The sequence below is a fragment of the Leptosomus discolor genome, chromosome 14 (assembly GCF_034619465.1).
Source record: "Leptosomus discolor isolate bLepDis1 chromosome 14, bLepDis1.hap2, whole genome shotgun sequence".
Classification (NCBI taxonomy): domain Eukaryota; kingdom Metazoa; phylum Chordata; class Aves; order Leptosomiformes; family Leptosomidae; genus Leptosomus; species Leptosomus discolor.
Genome location: NC_141404.1, coordinates 5550796 through 5570902, shown reverse-complemented (window position 1 = coordinate 5570902; position 20107 = coordinate 5550796). Strand labels below are relative to the sequence as shown.

The following is a 20107-nucleotide window of genomic DNA, read 5'->3' as shown; positions in this document are numbered from 1 at the left end:
AAGGCAAACACAACAGCAGTAGGGCTCAAGGGAAGCCAAAAGCTGAACTAAGACAACTAGTCCCAACTGAAAAGCTGCTGGGTTGGTTCTCTTTCCTTCTAGAAAACAGCTTCTTGCGATGAGAGAACTTCTATTGCATTTGAAGTGCAAGGTTAGTTCTACATTTGAGCAGCACTCAGTACTAAGCACTCAAGCTGTTCTCAAGTGTGGAGTCTAAGTTGAAGCTGCGGTCATTTAGCTTTTGTAAGGCATGGGCCCCTATAACCCTCACAACGTGCACCAGAAGCCTTTACAAGGTTGATACTGCTCCTTGAGTCTGCACCGGAGCAAAAATTGATTTTAATTTTAACCCTTGGCAGGAAGGAATGGGGTGGGAGGTGCAGAGGGAAGGAAAGTGAAGAAATAAACGGCACTGGCCTGGGATAAACAGTGCAGGGATGAAGGGAGTGGTTGGGAGTGGAGAAGGGGTTGAGCAAGAAGGACCTTTTTTCCAGTACCTGTTCCATTTGCGGGCGCTGTTACCAGTATGTCCGTGCACTGTCCGAGGGCTTAAGCTGCCAGCTCATATGGCTGCTACTGTCCATGGCAGCCAAATACAACTGTGATGACGCAAGAAAGAGAGAGAAAAAGAGAGTGCAGCCTCAACGTGCATGAAAAACACAGTGCAAGCAAGTGAAACGCTGTGGTGTGTGTCAGCGACAAGGTGGGCTCTACAACCCTAAAGGAATAGCCCTGTGGCAAGAAGGAGAAAACAGAAGGAATGAGAGAAGGGAAAAACAAACAAACAAACAAAAAGCCAGGAAAAGTACCAGACAAACAATGCAGCAGGATCATCACATCTTAGTTTTCACCATCTGTTCACAGAAAGCTAAATGGAATATATCAGCTCTGTCCACCCACTGGACATAACCTATTTGAATGGTTATCCCCCTCTCCTCCCTCCCAAGAGGAGGCAGGGGCATGTGCATTAGTATTCCCTTTTCATCTCTCTCCTCCCACAGATGATTTGCTATGAAATCTAACAATTTATTCTCCCTCAGTATGGTCTCGGCCACCTGCTATGGAGAGCTGTGATACAAAAAATCCCAGAAAAGCCCCCAACCCTGCTGTCTGCCAATATAAGAGTAAACAGTATATTTTTCTTCTCTCCACTGCCTGTTTACTATGTCCTTCCAGAAAACACATTTATCCTATAGCTTCTTCCTTGCCTTATCTAAGGAGAAGCTCCCCTGTCTATAGGTGCAGTGCTGCACTCTCCTCCTTCCCCAGCTCCTGCACTTCCCTGTAGCCCATATTGATGGCTCCCAAATAAAGTTAACCTGGAAAAAAAAAAAAAGTCTCATCTATCTACACTCAGAAACCAGCCAAAGGCACCAGGACTCAGATCCCCCCTCAGGGTATTAACGCAAACAGCTAGTGAAGAACCAGGGAACTTCTCGCGTACCTGAAGTCCCTGCGGAAAGGAGTGTGCTTTCTCTGAAGCAGAAGAGCTGCAGGGCAAGGGGAAGCAGGACCTTGGTCTACAGACAGTGAATGAACATACACCATGGCAGTACCAGAGGGACAGCGCCCTTGCTACAACGGGAAACACCAGCGGTAAAGCGTTCGCCACACGGTACTGCGTGCAGCACACCAGCTCTTCTCCTGAGGACCATCTCGTGGCTGAGAGCAGATAACGCTACCAGAGCTTGCGATCAGAGTATCACCAGGGAACAGGAAAAACTCCTTGTGAAGGTTGAAAGAGGTCTGGCCAAGTACAGAGACAAGGATCAACTCTCCGCTTTTCCACTTTCTCTATAGCAAGATGAACTGGTTCTTTTGAAGTGAAAACATGAATGTGATGTCCTCTTTTCCACCACAATTCCTACTCCTTCATCCTCCAACCTCCTCTTCCTCCCCTTCCCATGAATTTGAACCATGCACCACAGAGTGTATTTTGTTCACCTACAGCTGAAGACTGGTTGATTATTAAGCATGCTACTACTCATCCTCTGTAATCACACCACCAAGTTAGTGAGCGCTGCGATGGCATGTTCTCCAAGTTCTGGTGTAAGTAAGGCTTACAGGATCCAGTGGAGGGCGGCAAGATTCATCTAGTTCTTACACAGACATGAAGGCAAGCCCATGTTTTATCCAGCATACAGAAATGGCTATCAGGCCACTCCAAAACCTTCCATGAAAGTTTGTTGGTTTTTTTTTTTCCTCCATAGGAAATTAAATACAAAAATAGATTCTAAAGAAAGTAAAACAGTTGTGAAAGAAAGATTTTTAAAAAAAAAAGTCTCAACAAAAAAATAATACAGGTTTCATCCTACCATCTCTTTAGGGCAGATTAAGGAGAGAGGTTCAGCGATAACTCTGAATTTACTGTTTTAACAAGCTGCTTTTAAAACTTGAGGAACCAATGCCACAAATAGCAAGTACACTGCATGCAAGTGAATCATCTTGCTGAAGTCACCCACCAAGACACTCATGCACTTCAGTGGTGGCAGGACTGCGCCCATAGGATTACCAGTGTTAACAGACTGAGTTTTATTCTTTGTGTGTGCAATGTCCAAAGTAGCATAGCAGGGTTTTATTCTCCATGGCAGGTGAGACATGGCTTGTCTATTCAAATTGCTGCCATTTATGGGCCAGATCCTGTGTCTGGCTGCACAATCAGCTCCCTTGAGAGTATACAGGAGTGGTAAATGTGTATTCCCCAAAGTTGCTGAAGCAGAGAGGAGCAGTAAAGAGAGACTTACTGAGGGAGGTGGGGACTCCCGGCCAATGAGCGGGGTATTCTCGCAACGGGGGTTCTGGAAATTTGCATTCTGGCTCCTAGGAAAGGAAGACACACATGGTAACAGGGGGTACGTGCCATGCTTCTCTGGGGAAGGTCTCTGATGGTGACACGGGACAGAGCATATGCACCCCCAGAACCAATACATCAGGTCAGTCTCCCTCAAAGCTTTCTTACAGGCCAGGTGGATCCCCCTTTTTCAGACAAGGGCACAAAACGAGCATTATTTTCCTCAGATTGAGCACTATCTTTACACTTACTCAGAAAGGCCCACACTGAATCATGTCAAGTGATTTAAAAATAGGTCTGTGTGAAAATCTGCCTCCCTGCAGCATCAGAACTGCCAAGCTGCAGAAACAAGAGATAAAATGAGGACAAAGTCTAAGGGGAAGAACAAAACGATGTGCCAGCCCAAAAACAATGGGTCCTGAAGGCAGTCCAAGTGTGATCAGGGTTAGGCACTTCTGGAGAAAGCTCTGAAGATCCCACCTGGACTAGATAGCTCCAGACTGCAACAGATGTCAGAGCTAACTGCAAATCTTGTGGAAGGACACAGCCTGTAGGTTTTGTCTTGGCTCTCATTCTCTCAGGAGGCTTAAAATCTTCTGGCAAGACTGCTCTGTCTGAAGAATTAAGTCTTCTGGTGATCAGAATCATTGTGTAATAAAAAGCCCAGACAATACTTTCCTACTTCTCTTCTCTAGACAGATCTCTAAATCCTGCAGGACAAAGCTGTTCACATTTTAGAGCATGCTCTCTAATACAACTCTGTCTACTGCAGCACTTTTAAGCTATTCGCTTCCCCCAGTAGATGCCAATCAGAAAATGCCTTTGGACACTTTGGACAAAAAGCTTCATTACTTTCTACTGCTTGGTCCAAAGTGCCAGCCTCACAGCACTTAGTGACAACAGAAACCAGAGTGAAGCAACGTGGATAGGGCGCAATACAGCCTTCTTGTTGGGATACTCACATGTACTCTGTGACGGGAGCATTGCTGACTGTGTGTGCTGCTGCTGGAATGCTGGTCTCACTGCCATAACTACTCCCACAGCTATAGAGGCTGGGCATGTGCACTCTGTAAAGATTATCGTGTGTTTGTCTACTCCCTTGAGCAGCTGATTCTTCTTCCCCATCATCATCTGAGCTTCTGCAAGAAGGAGAAAAAGTTCCTCCTAGAACCCTACAATTACCCCACATGTGGGGTTTGCAGGAAACCATGGTAATCCTAGGAACCTCCCAAACATCTTCCACACCTCCACGTTTATACCCATTTGGGATGCTTCAGGGTGGCAGTGTCAAACACAGCCTACACCACAGTGACTCAGACCTCCCACAGATACCATCTGGACTTTTACACTACATGATCCCCTACAGTCTCCCTATGGTCTTCTCTCAGGGCTTGGCAGGCTTCTGCAACTGCCCAGTCACACAACCAAAGGATGGACACACATCCTGAAACACACAGCACAAAAAATAAGAAAGAAAGAAAAAAAAAAAAAGAGGTGGGGTCAGTGGGGATGTAGTGCCATGCACCCCACAGAAAGCATCCTTACAACTGCAATCTGTGTCCTTCCATTTCTTGTAGCCATGTCCAAAGAGCTTTTAAGGATAAGTCTCTGTAGACTCCAAACTCCTATTCTGGTTACGAAGGGTCTGCTTCAGCTTCTAGCAAAATCTCAGAAGTCTCTACAGAGACTAAGTTGCAACATTTGTGTCTAAAGGCTTTATTCTCCCAAAACCACCAGGATTTTAAATCAATTTTAATGCAGAGCACAGCTGTTTGCCAGCTGGTTCCTTCCCCCCCTTTCCATAGTATTCTCTTGTCCCTCCTACATAACACACACTGCTATTTTATCTCCCCAGTTATGGGATGAAGCACCAAGGTTTGAAACATATTTTAGCGACGCTTGACAACGCTAGTAAAAGGTTCTACAGGAAGAACTATGGAGACAGCATGGACATCGCTAGAACATCCCAAACATCACCTGCAGCTTCTGTACCACAAGGTGGCACTGAAGATTTATTCAGTGAATTGCAGCCTGCATAGTCTCTTACAGGCAATAAAGCATGACATCCTCCACCTCCCAGAGGGAGGCAGAGGAAGAAATGGTGCTCCGGGGAATGCAAGAGGGAATCCTTCAGTTCACAGTAGCAGCCTGAGCCTGCTGGGGTTGGCAGGGCAGGCAGCAGCCCACATGGAAGGCAGCACAAGAGATAGCACTGTGTAAACCTTTCTCCTTCAAACAGGCTGACTGCCATTCTCTTCTTGATAATGTCTTTGCAGCTGCATGTGGAAGAGGTAAGGAAACCAGCCATTTTCTTAAGTGCTATTCTGACGCATTTCCCAAGGCTTTCTCTGTGGGCACTGCAGGCCTGGCAGGCTCCGGCTTCCTGCTATTGTTCAGGATGTTCCATTTTGCTTTGAACCTTGAGCCTGAGCTTAGACCACAAAAAAAAATCATGTTTCAGGACCACAGAAGAGAATTTGCTGCACAGGCTACCGCTCTTCTGCAAGAACAGAAAACTCAAGGTGATTTTAATAGCTGCACGTGGTGCAGCAGCCAGTCAGTGCAGCGAAGGTTTGCTCTAGACTTACTGATGAGCCTGGTTACCATCATTAATACTAGTTCCAAACAACTCTGCTGTTAGCTGATTGCCACCAATTTGCAAGTATCTCATCTGCCCATGCTATTGCCAACAAGACAGTTCCTGGTTTCTATTAGCTATGCAAGTCAGTCGGCCCAGCGTGAGCAAAGCCAAAAAGGCAAGTGTGAACTGCTTCTCATTCCACTTCTCTTCCCCATACTAGAACAAATGCCTCAAAGCAGTGCAAGAGAATAGGTATTTTACAGAGATGGCACATAGTTCAAGTATTACCTCTCTCTACAGCTATAATCATTCATCTCTGACTTGACTCACAGTCCTACAGCGTACTGAATACTCTGCACACATAGCATTCCAGTGCAATAAGGTTCAGATGTAAATATTAACCACAGTCAGAGCAAAAGCCAACAGGTTTTTTTTCTGTTGGACCTGTGCTTATAGAGCCTCATCCCTCACACTCCTGGGATCATATGGGAAAGAACTCCATATGCTCATGGGCACAAATCCAATAGCCAGTCTTTATTAGGAAAGAGCCCTACAATGCTACAGGATCTAAACCCTCTCTATACCTCTTTTGCTGCCAAGTGTGTGGGACGCTGCACACAATGGAACTGAACATGAGGGCTGTGACAAAGGAGAAGAGAACCAGGTAGATGAGGCCTTCCACTCCATCATAGCAAAAGCCCGTCAAAGCCTGGACGTAGTCCTGGAGAGAGAAATGAGCAGAGTTTCCTGGTCATGAGAGAGTTAACATTGAGCTCTAATTCAAAAGCCCTTCCCCTGGACTATATTCTCTGAAACAGCTTAAGAAATTGTAGTCACTTTTCAAGAGTATATTTCTATTTCCATTTTAGAGACCTCAAATGTTTTTCATAACTAATTTAACCCTTACCTCCCCTCACAAAGCCCAGCTTGGATTTAGACATGGAAATATTTTCAACCCACGCAATAAGCATTTAAGAGGAAAATAAAACAAGAACAAACAAACAAAAAGCAGTCAAGGCAAATGTTTTAACCCAACTTAAGATATCACATTTTTCATTAAGCCTCTCAGCTCCCTCACTACGTCCCATCGCCCAAGAACACAAGGCATGGTCTATCTGTTTCTCTGCCTTCAGAGACGCAGCTAGGGCAACAGTTAGGCCATGCTGTACTGCAGCTATAAGGCATTCCACTCCATGGGAAAGGCAACAAGCTATGTGCTATAGTCAGACCCGAAGGTCCCTGAAACCTTAGGGCTGCAGCTTGTAGCTGTATAAAAGCATGTTATCTAGTTTCCTTTGTCGATCTTTACACAGAACGCTAACTTGATCCAAATCCCCATTCCCCCTTCTGCTGGAGTCAATCAGAAAAGCTGTTGTAAACTGTTTTGGTGCACTAGACAGATTTGAAACTCCAAAATAATCAGTACACTACAGGCTCTACAGCCACTTTGCTCTTTCTTAGCTCAGGCCCAGTTACTGAGTACTCACCAAATGCAGACTCCGACAGTCTACTAAAGCTGTCAGTTGCTGCAAGTTGATCTCTGTTGAATTTAAAACCTCCTGGATCCGAGTAAGATACTCCTGTAAGCAACAAGCCAGCGATTACTGCAAGGGAATGGCTTAGCAGGAGCTGATCTTAAGCTTTCTACAAGGGTAAGGGAAGCTAGAAAGCACAAGGAGAGCAAACTTTGAGAGTTACCTTGGACGTGGGGTGCTCTCTGCTTGCTGACCTCATGAGTTCCGTAACATCATCCTGCATTTCTACCAGAGCCTTGTGACTTCCTGACAGCTTCTGCTCAACACAAAACATGCAGCATTTCAGGCCACATACACCAACAGAAGCCCTGGGAAAAGGCTTAAATTCTACTTCTCAAATACTGAAGCATCATCTGTATGAATGGTACAAGCTAAGGATGTCTCAACTGATGTGGGTGCAGCAGCTGTGATAGGGTTAAGTGACTTTTACCAACCTAGAAAAAGTACAGACCAAAAGAAGAGGGGAAGGGAAGACCAAAAAGAGAAAAAAAACAAAACAAAACACATACACAAAAACCATACACACAGCTGGGCCCGGCTCCAGGACAGAGGGGAAGGAGAAAGAAAAGACACAAAACACTCATGTTCTCAGCACGGAGCACAGCTGGATTTTTCTACTAAATCAGATGGCTGAGAAAGACTTATATGTTAACACTAGAAGTTGTTTGTATTAGGGTGCAGCCTTCGCAGCCCATTAAAGTATCCATGGGAATTTCACACGCAATAGCATGTCAGAGAATATACTGGGCAACCAGAAATGCAACAGATGGCAACGGTGCATCATACCACAGCTTGAAGAAGTGTTCTTACCTCACCCTTTAAAACAGAGGAAGACAAGACTTAAAAAATCCTAAATATAAATGGTGAAGCAGCTGGTGTCTGCCAAACGGTGGGTGGTGTGGGTTCATTCTGGCCTCTGATACATAAGACAAAGTTTGGGATGGGCCCAGGTGCTGTTCTTCAGCCCCCACACAAAAGAATAATGACTCACATTTGTACTTCAGGATATAAACCCCTCAACATCCAAGGGATTTAAGAGGCATATGTGAGAATCACTCCCTTAGCCACAGAGGTAGCTGCATTTTGGGAGTGGAGCTTTGTCACTGTTTAACCCAAAAGAACAAGCAAGAAGAGATTAAAAGCACGAAGTATGTACTTTCCCACCCTAGCATTAATTGTGGGTGCTCTGTCTCCATGTTGCTGCCCTTAGAAGAGGGCCATGTAAACAGAGGTACCACAAACAAAGCCATGGTCCTCACCACATCACACATGGGCCCTTCTAAGAGGGCATCCTGAACCTGAAGCTATGCAGGTAGAGATGAAGTTGGGAAAAAACTGCTCACTAAACCACAGTGCCATCTCTTGCACAGCTGGAAAGTAGCTACCAAAGCTTCACCAACAGGTGGAGCGCTCCCTAAAGCTAACACCTTGCAACTTGCTGCATGCTGGCATCGAAAGCATTTGATGTATACACTGAAAGGGGTGAAGGGAGTTAGGATGCTTACACTCACCTGCTGGAAAGGGTTGGGGTATCCAGCACTACAGGTAATGTAATAGCGGAGAGTATCTACAAAGAGAAAAGAAAAAGTCATGCTAGACACGCTGTTCTGGCTTTGCAGTATTTTACAACTGACACAAGGGAGGTGTTAAGTTCTGAAAGCAATACACAAAATGAAAATACAATATAAAGGGAATCACTTCCCTCTCTCCAAGTAGGATTACAGTACATGGATGTCACTAGAGAAAGGGATGTAAGCAAGCTGCCTTTGAGGAGAAAAGAAAGATTTGTTTTGGTTTTTTTTCCTTTCCTTTCTCTAAACAGCAAAAGGCAATGGGGCTGCCCCACTTAATAGTTAGATGAAACATCAAAAAAATTTTATTCAGAAGTCAGCACTATGCACCGCATAAAAGTAAGATAAATCCAACTGGATGTTTAATTTCTGCAACTTCCAAGTGCCAGAATACCATTCTACAGTCACTGAAAGCAACCATAAATTGCTGCCTAGGGCACAGAGCAAAGAGACAACTCAACTTCCAGCCAATTCAGTTCACCAGCTAAGTCACAGCCACAAAATATTAGCACAGGAGAGGTAGTAGCAGCGATATAAATACAGCCTGCTATCAAAAATACCTGTGGAAGCATGCTGTTGGGCCAAAGGAGGCGCATACACACATCCCTGTGCTACTACACAATTCTGAATATAATGCCTCCTAAACGCCCAAGTTCAAGCATTTAAAACAAAAAAACACAACTTCACAACTGGGGATTCTTCTGTCATGCCCAAGGAGAGACTGGGTTTAGGCAGTGTTCTGTAGACAACATAAGAAAGTCCTCCTAATTCAAGAAAATTGTAACTTTCAGTAATATAATTTCCTAAAAATGATATCACTTTGAAAGCAAGCAAAGAAATGGATAGAAGACAAAGCTCTTGTCTTTCTGATGTGTTAGGGATGAACAAGTAAATAGTAGCCTATTTTCTGAGGGATGTCACTTGCACACAATTAGATTTTAATTAGAAGGTTTTAATTGGACTTTAACTAAAAGAGTGCACATCATTTGTTTTGCATCCTTCTTTTGACTTATGCAAAAAAAGTATTTTCAGTGCTGAGTCTGCTGCAGACTCACATCCTTTGCTGCTAACATCCCAAAAGTTAGTCTTAATACTGAGTAGCTCTACCAGTAATCACAACACAGCAAAGATGTACTCGTAAACTTCCAGATAAGACCGTTACAGTGCTCTGCTAGCAGCATCATTTATTTCCAGGCTTGAAGACAGAGGTTTATTCCTCCTTATTCAAACGTGTATGACACCAGCCTGATGTCCTCATGAGCCCTCCATAATACTACACCGACATGCACAAGTTACAAATATCAGGCTTTCCCCTGCCAGTCTCAATAATGCTATCTAGGAAGGGAGCTCTGAAAGACTTGATCATCCAAATACCTTTAGATTATTTCTCAAACATTTACAGTTCCTCTTCAGATGAACGGGAGTGTGACAGCTCAGCAAAATCAAGGGTGACATTAGCTCGGTAAAGACTACAAAAGCCCCAAAACACACATACACTCTGCATTTCCCCCCTGCCCACTAGCATCCTTTTCTCCATTCCTTTTAATCTTCTGTCTGTGACTTTCAGTAACGCATATTCCAGGCTGCAAAGCTATTCTAATCAGTCCCAACTCAGAAATCAGCAAAAGGTATAACCACAAGCGAGCGGAGCTGTGAAGGAAGCAGACCTGACTGTATCCTGGCTCTGCCGCCCTTCCCATAAATATTGAATGCACCTTTCGGCAAGCCAACACGCTGGAGACCAAGTGGTACAACACAGGCTGTCAGCTCCTGTGCACGGGCAATGCAACCTGACAGCTGTTATTTATAATTCATTAGCCTACTTTGGGGCAGCTTCTGCCAGCTGCTCCATCTCTCCCCCACTGACTCTTTCTCTGGGATGACTTACATCTCCCCAGCCAAGCCTCTAAACAGCAATTAGCAAAACCTGGGCAGATAGGAGGGCAGCAAGAACTGCTTTGTGTGCCTCGCTCTGGGCAGACCACACAAACGACTGTCCACAACTACTGAGCCAAGGAAAGGGCTGCTCCTCCCACGCTCATAAGTCACACTCGACGGCTACGGAAAAATGCACGTGCACTGAGAGAACAGTGTAGCAACAGCAATCCACAGCATCCGACCTAAAGAAGCTGTGATCTTGCCACCTATTCATTTTAAACAAACCAACCACTAAAAGTTTCTCTTAGGCTCCCACAGTGGTATCAAGTTTACATCACCTTTATAAGTGTATTAAGTTGCACGACATACAGCTAATACATAGCTCTAGAAATGTTTCTTCAGGGCCTTCTGCATCATCCCTGTGGGCAGATTACAGATGAGAGCTCCTGATATCATCTTAGTTCGCAGCTTGTAAGCCCAGGATAAAGATTGCTGGTTACAAGTGAAGCGAAAAGCAGTACAGTGAAATAAGTGCTTCCCTTGCTTCACCCTGGAAGGCAGATCAACGAGGCTTCACTGTGGTAGCACTGGCTTTGCAGCTGACAAGTGTGACACTCTGTACATGAAATGTGCTTTCCAAAATGGCAAGGCCAGCAGGAGCAGCTTTCCCCTGCACTGAACCCAGTGTGATAATAGCTGTGGTGCCTTAAAGCTAAAGCTACAACAGGCAGTGAAGCTGCCTTAAAGTGATCCTGTGCTGCAAAGCCTAGAAACTGAGAGGAGCGTGACCCCTGCCTCCATACCACCAGGCTGGGAAAGAGCAGGAGGCACCTTCACCAGTTTTAAAGCTGGTGGAGGCTATCCTGTACAACACCAAATCTCACATTTCTGTCCAGAAAACAGCTATACTAACCCATCATTTGCACTCCACTAACAGCTCCAGGGAATTTCTTTCTATAGTTATCTTTCTGATGCATTTCCTCTCAAGAAAAATTCCTGAAGGTTGGATCTGATTTTTGAAGCCAGCCTTTAGGTGATCTAGTTTACAGGAGACGGGTTAGGCAGGGTCACATTTGCAGCTGCCTATGCCTGCTGTTGCTAGCAGCAATCCTCCTGACCCACTCTCGGTGCACACGCTATGTGGGAACAGAAGGCAAGGAAGGGAACTACCCAAAATGCTTTATTTTTGCAAAGTCTGTTTTTCCTAGAAATGAAAGTAGAACTGCCTACTAAAGACAGCTTCAGCTGCTAGAACTACTTATTGCTTCTGCAACCATGGAGACTTACTATTCACTTCAAAGCCCAGCTGAAATGCAAAACGTGGCATTGTGCACTCACCAAAAAGCAGCAAGAAGGTCTGTAGAGTAAAAACTAATCAGAAAAAAAATCCTAGTTTAAAAAAAAAAACAATCCCAACACCTAGAACAGCTTTTCCCAGCCCTTCTTCATCTGTACTTGAGCATTCTCTAAGCAGCTTGCATTTTACATATACACCCAGATGAGACAGTCTCTGTGGGTTCAATCAGAGAAAGTTGAAGCACATGTCAAAGGAAGAATACTCTTTTAGCCAGATTTTCTTGCCCATGTAACATGTTCTCCACCAGAAGTTTTGTTCCCCTAAGGCATCAGCCTGACAGCAAAGGGAAGCATCTGCATAGCATTTGTATTTCTCTCATCTATGCAACACTTGTAGAGGCGAAATCCACCATCACGAGCCTTCAGCAAAGAGCTCGTAGCCATCCCACGTGCCTTCCACTCAAAGCTTTCTGCTAATCAGGAGTCCAACAAATCACACAGCAACACAACTTCTCAATGCAGACATCAGCTCAGCAGCGCTCTCGAGAGCGCTTCTTTGGGCAAACTCTCTTCTGCTGAGCCCAAGTAATAACTGTGCCACAACCACCACGTGCCCCACGTGAGGTTTGATCCTGACCTTTCTTCTAGAGGGGAAAGGGAGGTGGTGGCAACGTCAGTCATCTGGTTCATTTAGCTCTGGGCTAAGTTGAGTGAATCAGTGAGAGGCCGAGGAAGAAGGCTGTGCATGACAAGAACGCTTGCTACTTATATCTAAGCAGCTAAGTCTCAGCATTCAGCCTGACCAGCTTGGCTGGACCGGAGGTAAAAGGCTTCATTATCCATCCCCTGAGGTTTACAGTTCCTTCACTTGAAGCAAGTGGCTGTTCACCACGCAGATTTCTAGTAAGAGAATCTGGAGAAAGCTCTTCCTGTAGTTTAGACTGATTGTGCATTTTTACTTAATTTTATGCAATAAGTCATCTGATAATAACATAATATCATTGAAAAACAATGGGACTAGAAGATGGCCTCCTGCTTTGAAAATAAACATCTTGGCTGCACCAAGCCTTTTTACACGCAGCAGGAGCTGACTATACAGCCACTGTTCAACCCCACTGGCTTTATCTCAGTTAATGAATATTGGGCAAGTTAGGCACATATATCAGCCTCTTCTGCAAAATGATTTAAGCCTCTCCTTCTCCAGGAAACCTGCATTAAGGCTCTTTACTACCCTTCTCCTGCCCCCACCCTTTTTTTCATACAGCACATTTTATGTACAAAACAAGGACATCTCCTCTCCAGCTAAAAAAACACGACAACAATAATAATGCACTTAATCAGATTATTCTCAGCTCCATTAATTCTATTTAGATTTGCAAACAATTAATACACAAACAGGAATATTAACATACTAGTTGCCCAATATTCCACACAGTTATTTTTCTGTGAAAACTACTATAACCACCACCACCAAAAAAAGCTTTGCAAATATGCAAATCCAGATGACTCAGTCCCAGCCCAAATGCCAGAGCACAGGGCTAGGAATATTACACACATTAAACTTGAAACCAACTGAAAACAGCAATTAAAGGCAAAAAATTGACCTAGGACTACAAAGCTTTTTAAGATTAAAAGGAAGTTGTAGTGAGGCTGGTGCTGGTCTCTTCTCCCAAGTAACTAACAACAGGACAAGAGGTAACGGCCTCAAGCTGCGCCAGGGGAGATTTAGGTTGGATATTAGGAAAAATTTACTGAAAGAACGGTTAGACATTGGAACAGGCTGCCCAGGGAGGTGGTGGAGTCTCCATCCCTGGAGGTGTTCAAAAGATGTATAGATGTGGTGCTTAGGGAGACGGTTTAATAGTGGGCTTGGTAGTGTTGGGATAATGATTGGATCTGATAATCTTAAAGGTCTTTTCCAACCAAAAAGATTCTATGATTATTCATTGGTTCTTATATCCTTAAAACCAGATGGCAGCACCTAGCCCAGTATGCCATACCCCAGCACTGCCCAAAAGCAGATACCTAGATAAGACTGAAAACACTAGCGCCCTCTCAGCCCAACTTCAGCTGAAGCGATTCCCAAGGTAAACATTACTCCTACATATATGGTAACTCCCAATGGTTTCTTCTTCACGGACTACCTCAGCGCCCCTCATCCACTCACACTCTTAGTCACCTCTTTTCTGAACTGAAAAGTTAATGGTCAGGTACACCCAGCTGAAACTAGCTGGAGCAAAAAGTGCTTCTGCCTCATCTGTCTATACTGCTGCTAACATCAGAGAGCACCATCCAAAGAGCAAAGGCAGCAAACCAGATACTGTGAAGAGTCTATGCACTAGAAATAGGAGCCTTCAAACAGGGCATCCTCCTCCAAGAGGACAGCATCAATGCTGGCTCCCAGCTGCCTGCCCTCTCCCCTCCTCGAGCTCATCACTCTTGTATGCATGGCTCAACTGATCACAAAGCAGCTGCTGCAATTTATAGCCAAGCATATTACAGGATACCAACACTTACTGCAGACTTTTAAAGACGTTTCTAAGGAGCCATTATTTGGATTAAAGTGTCACTGAGCAGTGCCACACTGCAGTCCTTGTGTCGTGATTTTCCTTCCTGCTCAGGTGCACAGGATGGTCCCGACGCTGGGGACCAAGAGCTATTTCTGTAGCTTCCTGATCATAAACTATGACACAGCAGTGAAAATCCACACGGGAAAGCAGAACATTCGATCATCTCCCAACCAGCTGCCTAGTGTGATGGCAGGATCAGAAGTTAGACTGATTTCCTTCTGAAAAAAGGAAAAGGCGCTCACGAACACTCAGTGGCTGCCTAACAGCAGGGAGCTGACACACCAGCAACCCACGGAAGGGGCCACCCTTCCAACTCAAGCCTGTGACAACACCTGCTCTTCCTCCTCTTCAGTGTTTTGCTTAGACCCATTCACTGTTATTTATGGAGCCTTAACAACTGTTAGAGCTGGCGGTCCTGCCAGAACAGAGCCTGATTTCACCCGGGGGAGCTGACTGTCCCTGCCGGGCGAAGCAGGAGGAGGGACAGAATGTCAGTCCTGCACTCACCGTTACCCTCTAAATGAATGATACTGAGTAACAAAAAACTGCAGGAGCCAAGCAGACAAGGACAACTGAACTGGAGCAGCAGCACAAAGGGACATTTCTTCAGTTTCCCAGGGTCAACCTAATTGTTACTAACCATGCTCCAGAGCTGATTTGGGTTACCAAATTATTACACCACACAGCTAGCATTAGTGTCAGATATTTCCCCTTGGCCTCACTGACCTGTTTGCTTCCTTGAACAACTAGGAGGCTAGCACAGTACCTGAAGCCACATCTTCGTCACCTTCAGAGCCAGAAAGGATTTTCATCTTGTGTGGAGTTAAACACTCACTCTCTTCCCTTATTGCATTTCTTTGTTACAGAGAGCTGCCCGGCTCTATCCTCTCCTTCCCAGGAAATCAATAAACAAGGCATTACAAAAAAAATCTGTAGGGTGGTAATATCAACCTGTACCTACTCTTTTATACTACATTCTGCCTCCAGACATAAACAGTTCTTACTGCTTCCAATCCCTGCATCCTCAGCCACAGCTACATACACAGCTTATTTGTGTTTTATCATACACAGAACTATACGGAGGAACTATCGGGGGAGAGAGGGTAGGACAAAAGAAAAATGTTAGCTTTATTACCTAAGCAGCAAACTCAGCCCTGAAAAATATCTCTCCTTTTTAACATGTATGGATCTCTGCTGGCAGGTGCCCAATCACATTTTTGTGGAGCCACAGTTCTGAAAGCCATTTTCCCCCCCCACGAGGTCCAAGTTGGAAGCACCCCTCATCTCATCAAGCACTTCAGTCTAAGTTAGGAGCAACAAACCCCAAACGCATCAGTGCTTCATCTAGATGCCACTGTGATGCAGGCATAATGCTTTAAATGGAACAGGATAAACAAAGCAGTCAAAATACTACATTTATAATAAAAAGGGAAATTCATACTTCTCTCTGTGGCTGTTTCCATTCATTTACCCTTTAAATTAGCTTTCAAGAGACTCATATTTATATTATCACCATTAAGAGAAAAAAATTCAATATATTTGTTGATAAGAAAAGTAAAAATAAGTATTCTAGATTCAGAAATACAGACGCAAGAGCAAGTTTTAAAAACAACTCAAACTGCACACTGCTATTGCCACAGTTCTGTCACTTGAGAGGAGAACAAGATCCAAGAGTGCTATATTCAAAGCAAAACAGTCCAAACATTTACATTGTTCCATCTTGTCAGTTATTTCCACCTGAGGGCCAAGACAGAAGAAAGCTTTTGAAAGCTTTTCTGACAAAAAAAAAAAAACAAAGCATGCACATGCACTTCTGACCAGGGTATAAATGCCTCTTTGGGAAGAACATTGGTTTTCCAGAGTTCAACACACATACGGTTCTCCCCCTGTATGTAAGCTCCTCTGTTCCAAATGTAGCCTTAAATTCTCAGCCACTGCCACGCTCCTGTGTGACAGCTGGAGCCACAGTACCCTGTGCCAAAGCCAGTCCCAGCACTTACCAGTGCTAAGCACTGCATTCTCTTCAACCACTTTGGAGATATACGCATCAGGGTTAATACAGAAGTCACTGGAGCCCTAGATAGATGGAAGACAAAAGGGAAAAGGAATATCAAAGAACACCAGTATCAGAGAGCAGTTGAGCCAGGTTAACATCAAAGAGTCCTCTGCTATAGCAGTGTTTCGGATGCTGAAGTCTCTCAGTCATCCCCACTAGCACTGCTTTACACAGCCGCAGCAGTGCTAGCTAGCACACCACACCAGAGCAAGGAGGAGCTCTGTACATTTCATAGATGCAAACTGCCAGGACAGCTACTTAGAACAAGACATGCTATGTAGCAGGCACAGTGTAAAATTAATCTTGCGTCTGATAAACCTGCAGCAAAGGGTGAACGGGACTTGGATCAGAGCCACTTACCACAGCGACAGCCAGCTCCAGACCCAAGGATCCCCAGCTGACAATCAGGGCAAACACCCCAAGTAAGCACACCCTGTGGGAGACAGACATATGGCAGATGTAAAAGCTCTGATTTCAAGCAGTTCCTTTCACAAGATGTGTCATTTGGAGTCCAAAGCAATTATCAACACCAAGAAATTATCAACCACTTATCTTCAGATAAACCATCCCATTTTATATGGGATGGACAGCAGCAACCGGAGACATTTACATCAAGCTGTTGGTTCTCAAGTTACCTGACCCTGGGGCTGCAGGGGAAGGAAGAGGGTGGAAGCCAAGTCTTACCCTGCTTCTAGCAGAGAAGCCAAAGGCACAAAGATACAAGGGTGGCTGTAGGGAAGGCAGACTGGCAGAGGGATGACCACAGTCCCATCACTTTCACTACTCCCATTCTGCAATTTACTTTCTGGGTCCAAAGATACTCAAGGGAAAAATAAAACCCACAAAAACATACTGATCCAAAATTGGACAAATCCTTCCTGTTTCTAGAATAAAAGAGGTTGCCAGGTGTAAGCCCTGCACAGCTACAGATGGTGGGAGGGAATACTCAGCCCCTGTTAGGACACCTGACTTTGGTTCCAAGCTGCATGCATCTGAACAGCACCTGAGCATCCCACACAGCCCCTGGAGAGTGACAGTCACCTGCAGGCAAACACTTCAGAGCAACAGTCTCGGTGCCTACCACTGCCATGCAAGCCCATCTCTGCACAGATCTAAAGGTTTTGTTCTGACAGCTGGACCTCGTTACCGACAGAAATAGCGGGAAGTGTCTGCTATCGAGCAGGCACAAGGCAGAGGGATGACAGAGCAGCGGTCTCAGTGTCATTCAGCTAGCATACACCAGTGGAAGAGGCTTTTGCACTCCCCCAGCCAGCACATTAGCTCTTCACCTTTGCTGTCAGTATGAGTGCTAGAGATATCTAGGCAAGAGTGCTCCTCAACTCCCTCAGGTATGGGGATGCAAGCTAATAAGCAGTTTTGTTTTACGTATCCCTGTCTTCAAAGAAAGGGGACGCTGGCTTGCTCTCTCAGGGATGTTTTCTCCTTTGGACTTTGGAATATAAGTAGGTTCCCTCCTACCCACATCCCGAAGAGAACAAAACAAAAACCTGTTCATAACCAAGACAGTCTTTATTCAAACTCAGGGCAAACATCTCTGAGAGGAAGGGACATATCTCTTTTCTGCTACATTTGTCTCATTGAAGACTAGAGCTTTAAAATATAAAACTATGGGGTTTTGTGGGTGTTGGTTTGGGGTTTTTTTTTTTGGTTTTTTGTCTTTTTTTTTTTTTTTAAAAAAAAAAAACAAGATCTATCCCTCAACTTACCAATTCTGAGTAATCCCTATTCTGTGAATGGATCTGTGGCTCATCTTGCAGAAGCAAAGAAGCTTACCAGACTGACCTCTGCACAGCACTCTAGAATAAGATGCTAAAAACTTTATAATGCTTTTTCCAAATGGATGCAAAAATTATCAGCCATGGATCAGCAAGGTTCTGTAGTTTTATGACATAAGGACAACACAGTTTGGTGCCTCCAGATAAGCATGGTAATCAGTAAGACACATTTGTTGTTTTACTTTAAATGAAGATGACTGCGTCAGTAACCGATGGCTTGGCTAAAAGATCTAACACTGGCATTTCACCATCTTGCTTGGCTGTGATACACTTGCTTCTTTATGCCATGTGCTCCCTTTGGGGAAAGCCTTAATATGAACTTCTGGCTAACAGGGAATGAGATTCTAATTTAAACCCTGGGTTTACCATCTGTGCATACTCTTGGACTTTTGTCTGTATAACCTGCCAGGTATGAAGTCATCTGGCAAATAATAAAGCTGAACGCGCATTCCAACTATTAATGGCATCACCACGTACCAGGATAAACTCTTGGCCATGTCAGTTGTCAAACTGTCACTATGTTTACAATACCAGTATCTTTGCCAAATATACCAAACTAAACCCAAGCTACAACACAGGGAGAGGAACATTTTTTTCTTGTAACAGGGCCTGAGCATGGCAGCATTTGCAGTGCTTTTTAGAAATAGACGTGCATTAATATTGCAGTACCATGGCAACAAGACGCCTCCTCACAACTATACAAACCATTGCTTGTTCTCAGTTTAATATTTCTTCAGGTGTGACAGCCAAAAGTAAACAAGAGCAGATCACAACACAAAAGGCATGCTAACAGGTTGTGTAGACACACAACACTTATCACCTATTAACAAATGCCTTCACAACTGTAGAGAATTAAAGAGAGATTTTTAAGGCCTGTAAATTTAAGAGAGGATGTTCACATCACTGTCTCCCAGCAAAGGGAGGCTACCAGTGCTACCCAGCAGAAGAGGGACCACCCGGATGAGTTCCTTGTCTGATACAAAAGCAATGGACACCAGTACCATCACATTTTAAAGCTCAAGAATCTTCCTGTGAACATCTCTCATGTAGCCCTAATTCTATCCACAGAGCTATGCTATGCCCCTTTACACTGAGGGGTAAATTTAAGCTGTTTAGTCTCAGAAGTCCTTGAAATGAACTGATAAGAGTCTAGAGACTTAAACCAGCAGGCACTTGCACTCAGCTGACCTTCCTTTATGCACTGCATCTGCATCAGGACTTACCCCATAAGAATGGCCCTGGAGTTTCTAATGAGCCCAAAGAGCACCAGCAAACATATCAGGACATGGAACAGGAGCAGGCCCAGGTATCCCAGCCACCTGCAGCAAAAAAACACACCCAACACAGTCTGCAAAGGAAAACTGGTGTATAAAAGGCACAGATCAAGAAGCCAGTGTGACTCATGGGAAAAACGTAGCCCTTCTTTTCTTCAAGTAAAACCCACCACTAATGATTAATCTTCAGAGAGCTCTGGATATTTGCTGGGTCTGGAGTTGAGACAGGTAAAATCGTTTGCACAACACACCCAGCACATACAGTTTTTGAGAAATGAGACAGCTAATCTTGTTCTAGCGTAAAGTCAAATGCAACTGGACACCACCAGGCAAAGAAGAGGCATTGCAGCTTCTTGAACTTCCTAAACATTTGTTAGAAAACGCTTCAGTTATTTATTCCACATGTGTGGATAGAGGTTTTCTTTTGTGGAACACAGTTGATGCAATCTTATTAAATATGTTTAATAAAAAGGAATGTTAGGTTGTAGTGTTAACTTACAGGACTACTGCAGTTTTCTACTCTTTAGTTAATGTGTCAAATAACTACACCACACTTATTAGGACACAACAGTAGCTATCTCTGTGGCTGTTTCCCCCCCCCACCCCAGTGTCAGAACACAAGCCACACATTTTGCACATAGAGAATAAATTTCCTTTCAGCTGGTAAACATAGTTAAGAAAAAGAGTTGCTGTCATGCATTTTCATTTAAACTCAATGCAATTTTGCAAGAAACAAATCTGCTGGGTGGGCCAAGAGCA

At 44.4% G+C, this 20107-nt stretch overlaps 1 protein-coding gene across 2 annotated transcripts in view; it reads right to left on the bottom strand.

The window, feature by feature from the left end:
- The window catches only part of TTYH3 (tweety family member 3), a 73743-nt gene that overhangs the window by 5014 nt on the left and 48622 nt on the right, over nt 1-20107 (bottom strand). The window contains exons 5-14 of one of the 2 annotated variants that reach the window (XM_086473130.1): nt 19298-19393; nt 16639-16711; nt 16223-16298; nt 8419-8474; nt 7071-7163; nt 6860-6952; nt 5957-6093; nt 3754-3930; nt 2745-2820; nt 519-599 (exon numbers count right to left, since the gene is read on the bottom strand). In XM_086473130.1, coding sequence (XP_086329256.1) covers nt 519-599; nt 2745-2820; nt 3754-3930; nt 5957-6093; nt 6860-6952; nt 7071-7163; nt 8419-8474; nt 16223-16298; nt 16639-16711; nt 19298-19393 — 958 coding nt within the window. Of the gene's footprint in view, nt 1-518; nt 600-2744; nt 2821-3753; nt 3931-5956; nt 6094-6859; nt 6953-7070; nt 7164-8418; nt 8475-16222; nt 16299-16638; nt 16712-19297; nt 19394-20107 lie in introns of those variants that run through there. The other variant, XM_086473129.1, reaches the window with a different exon arrangement.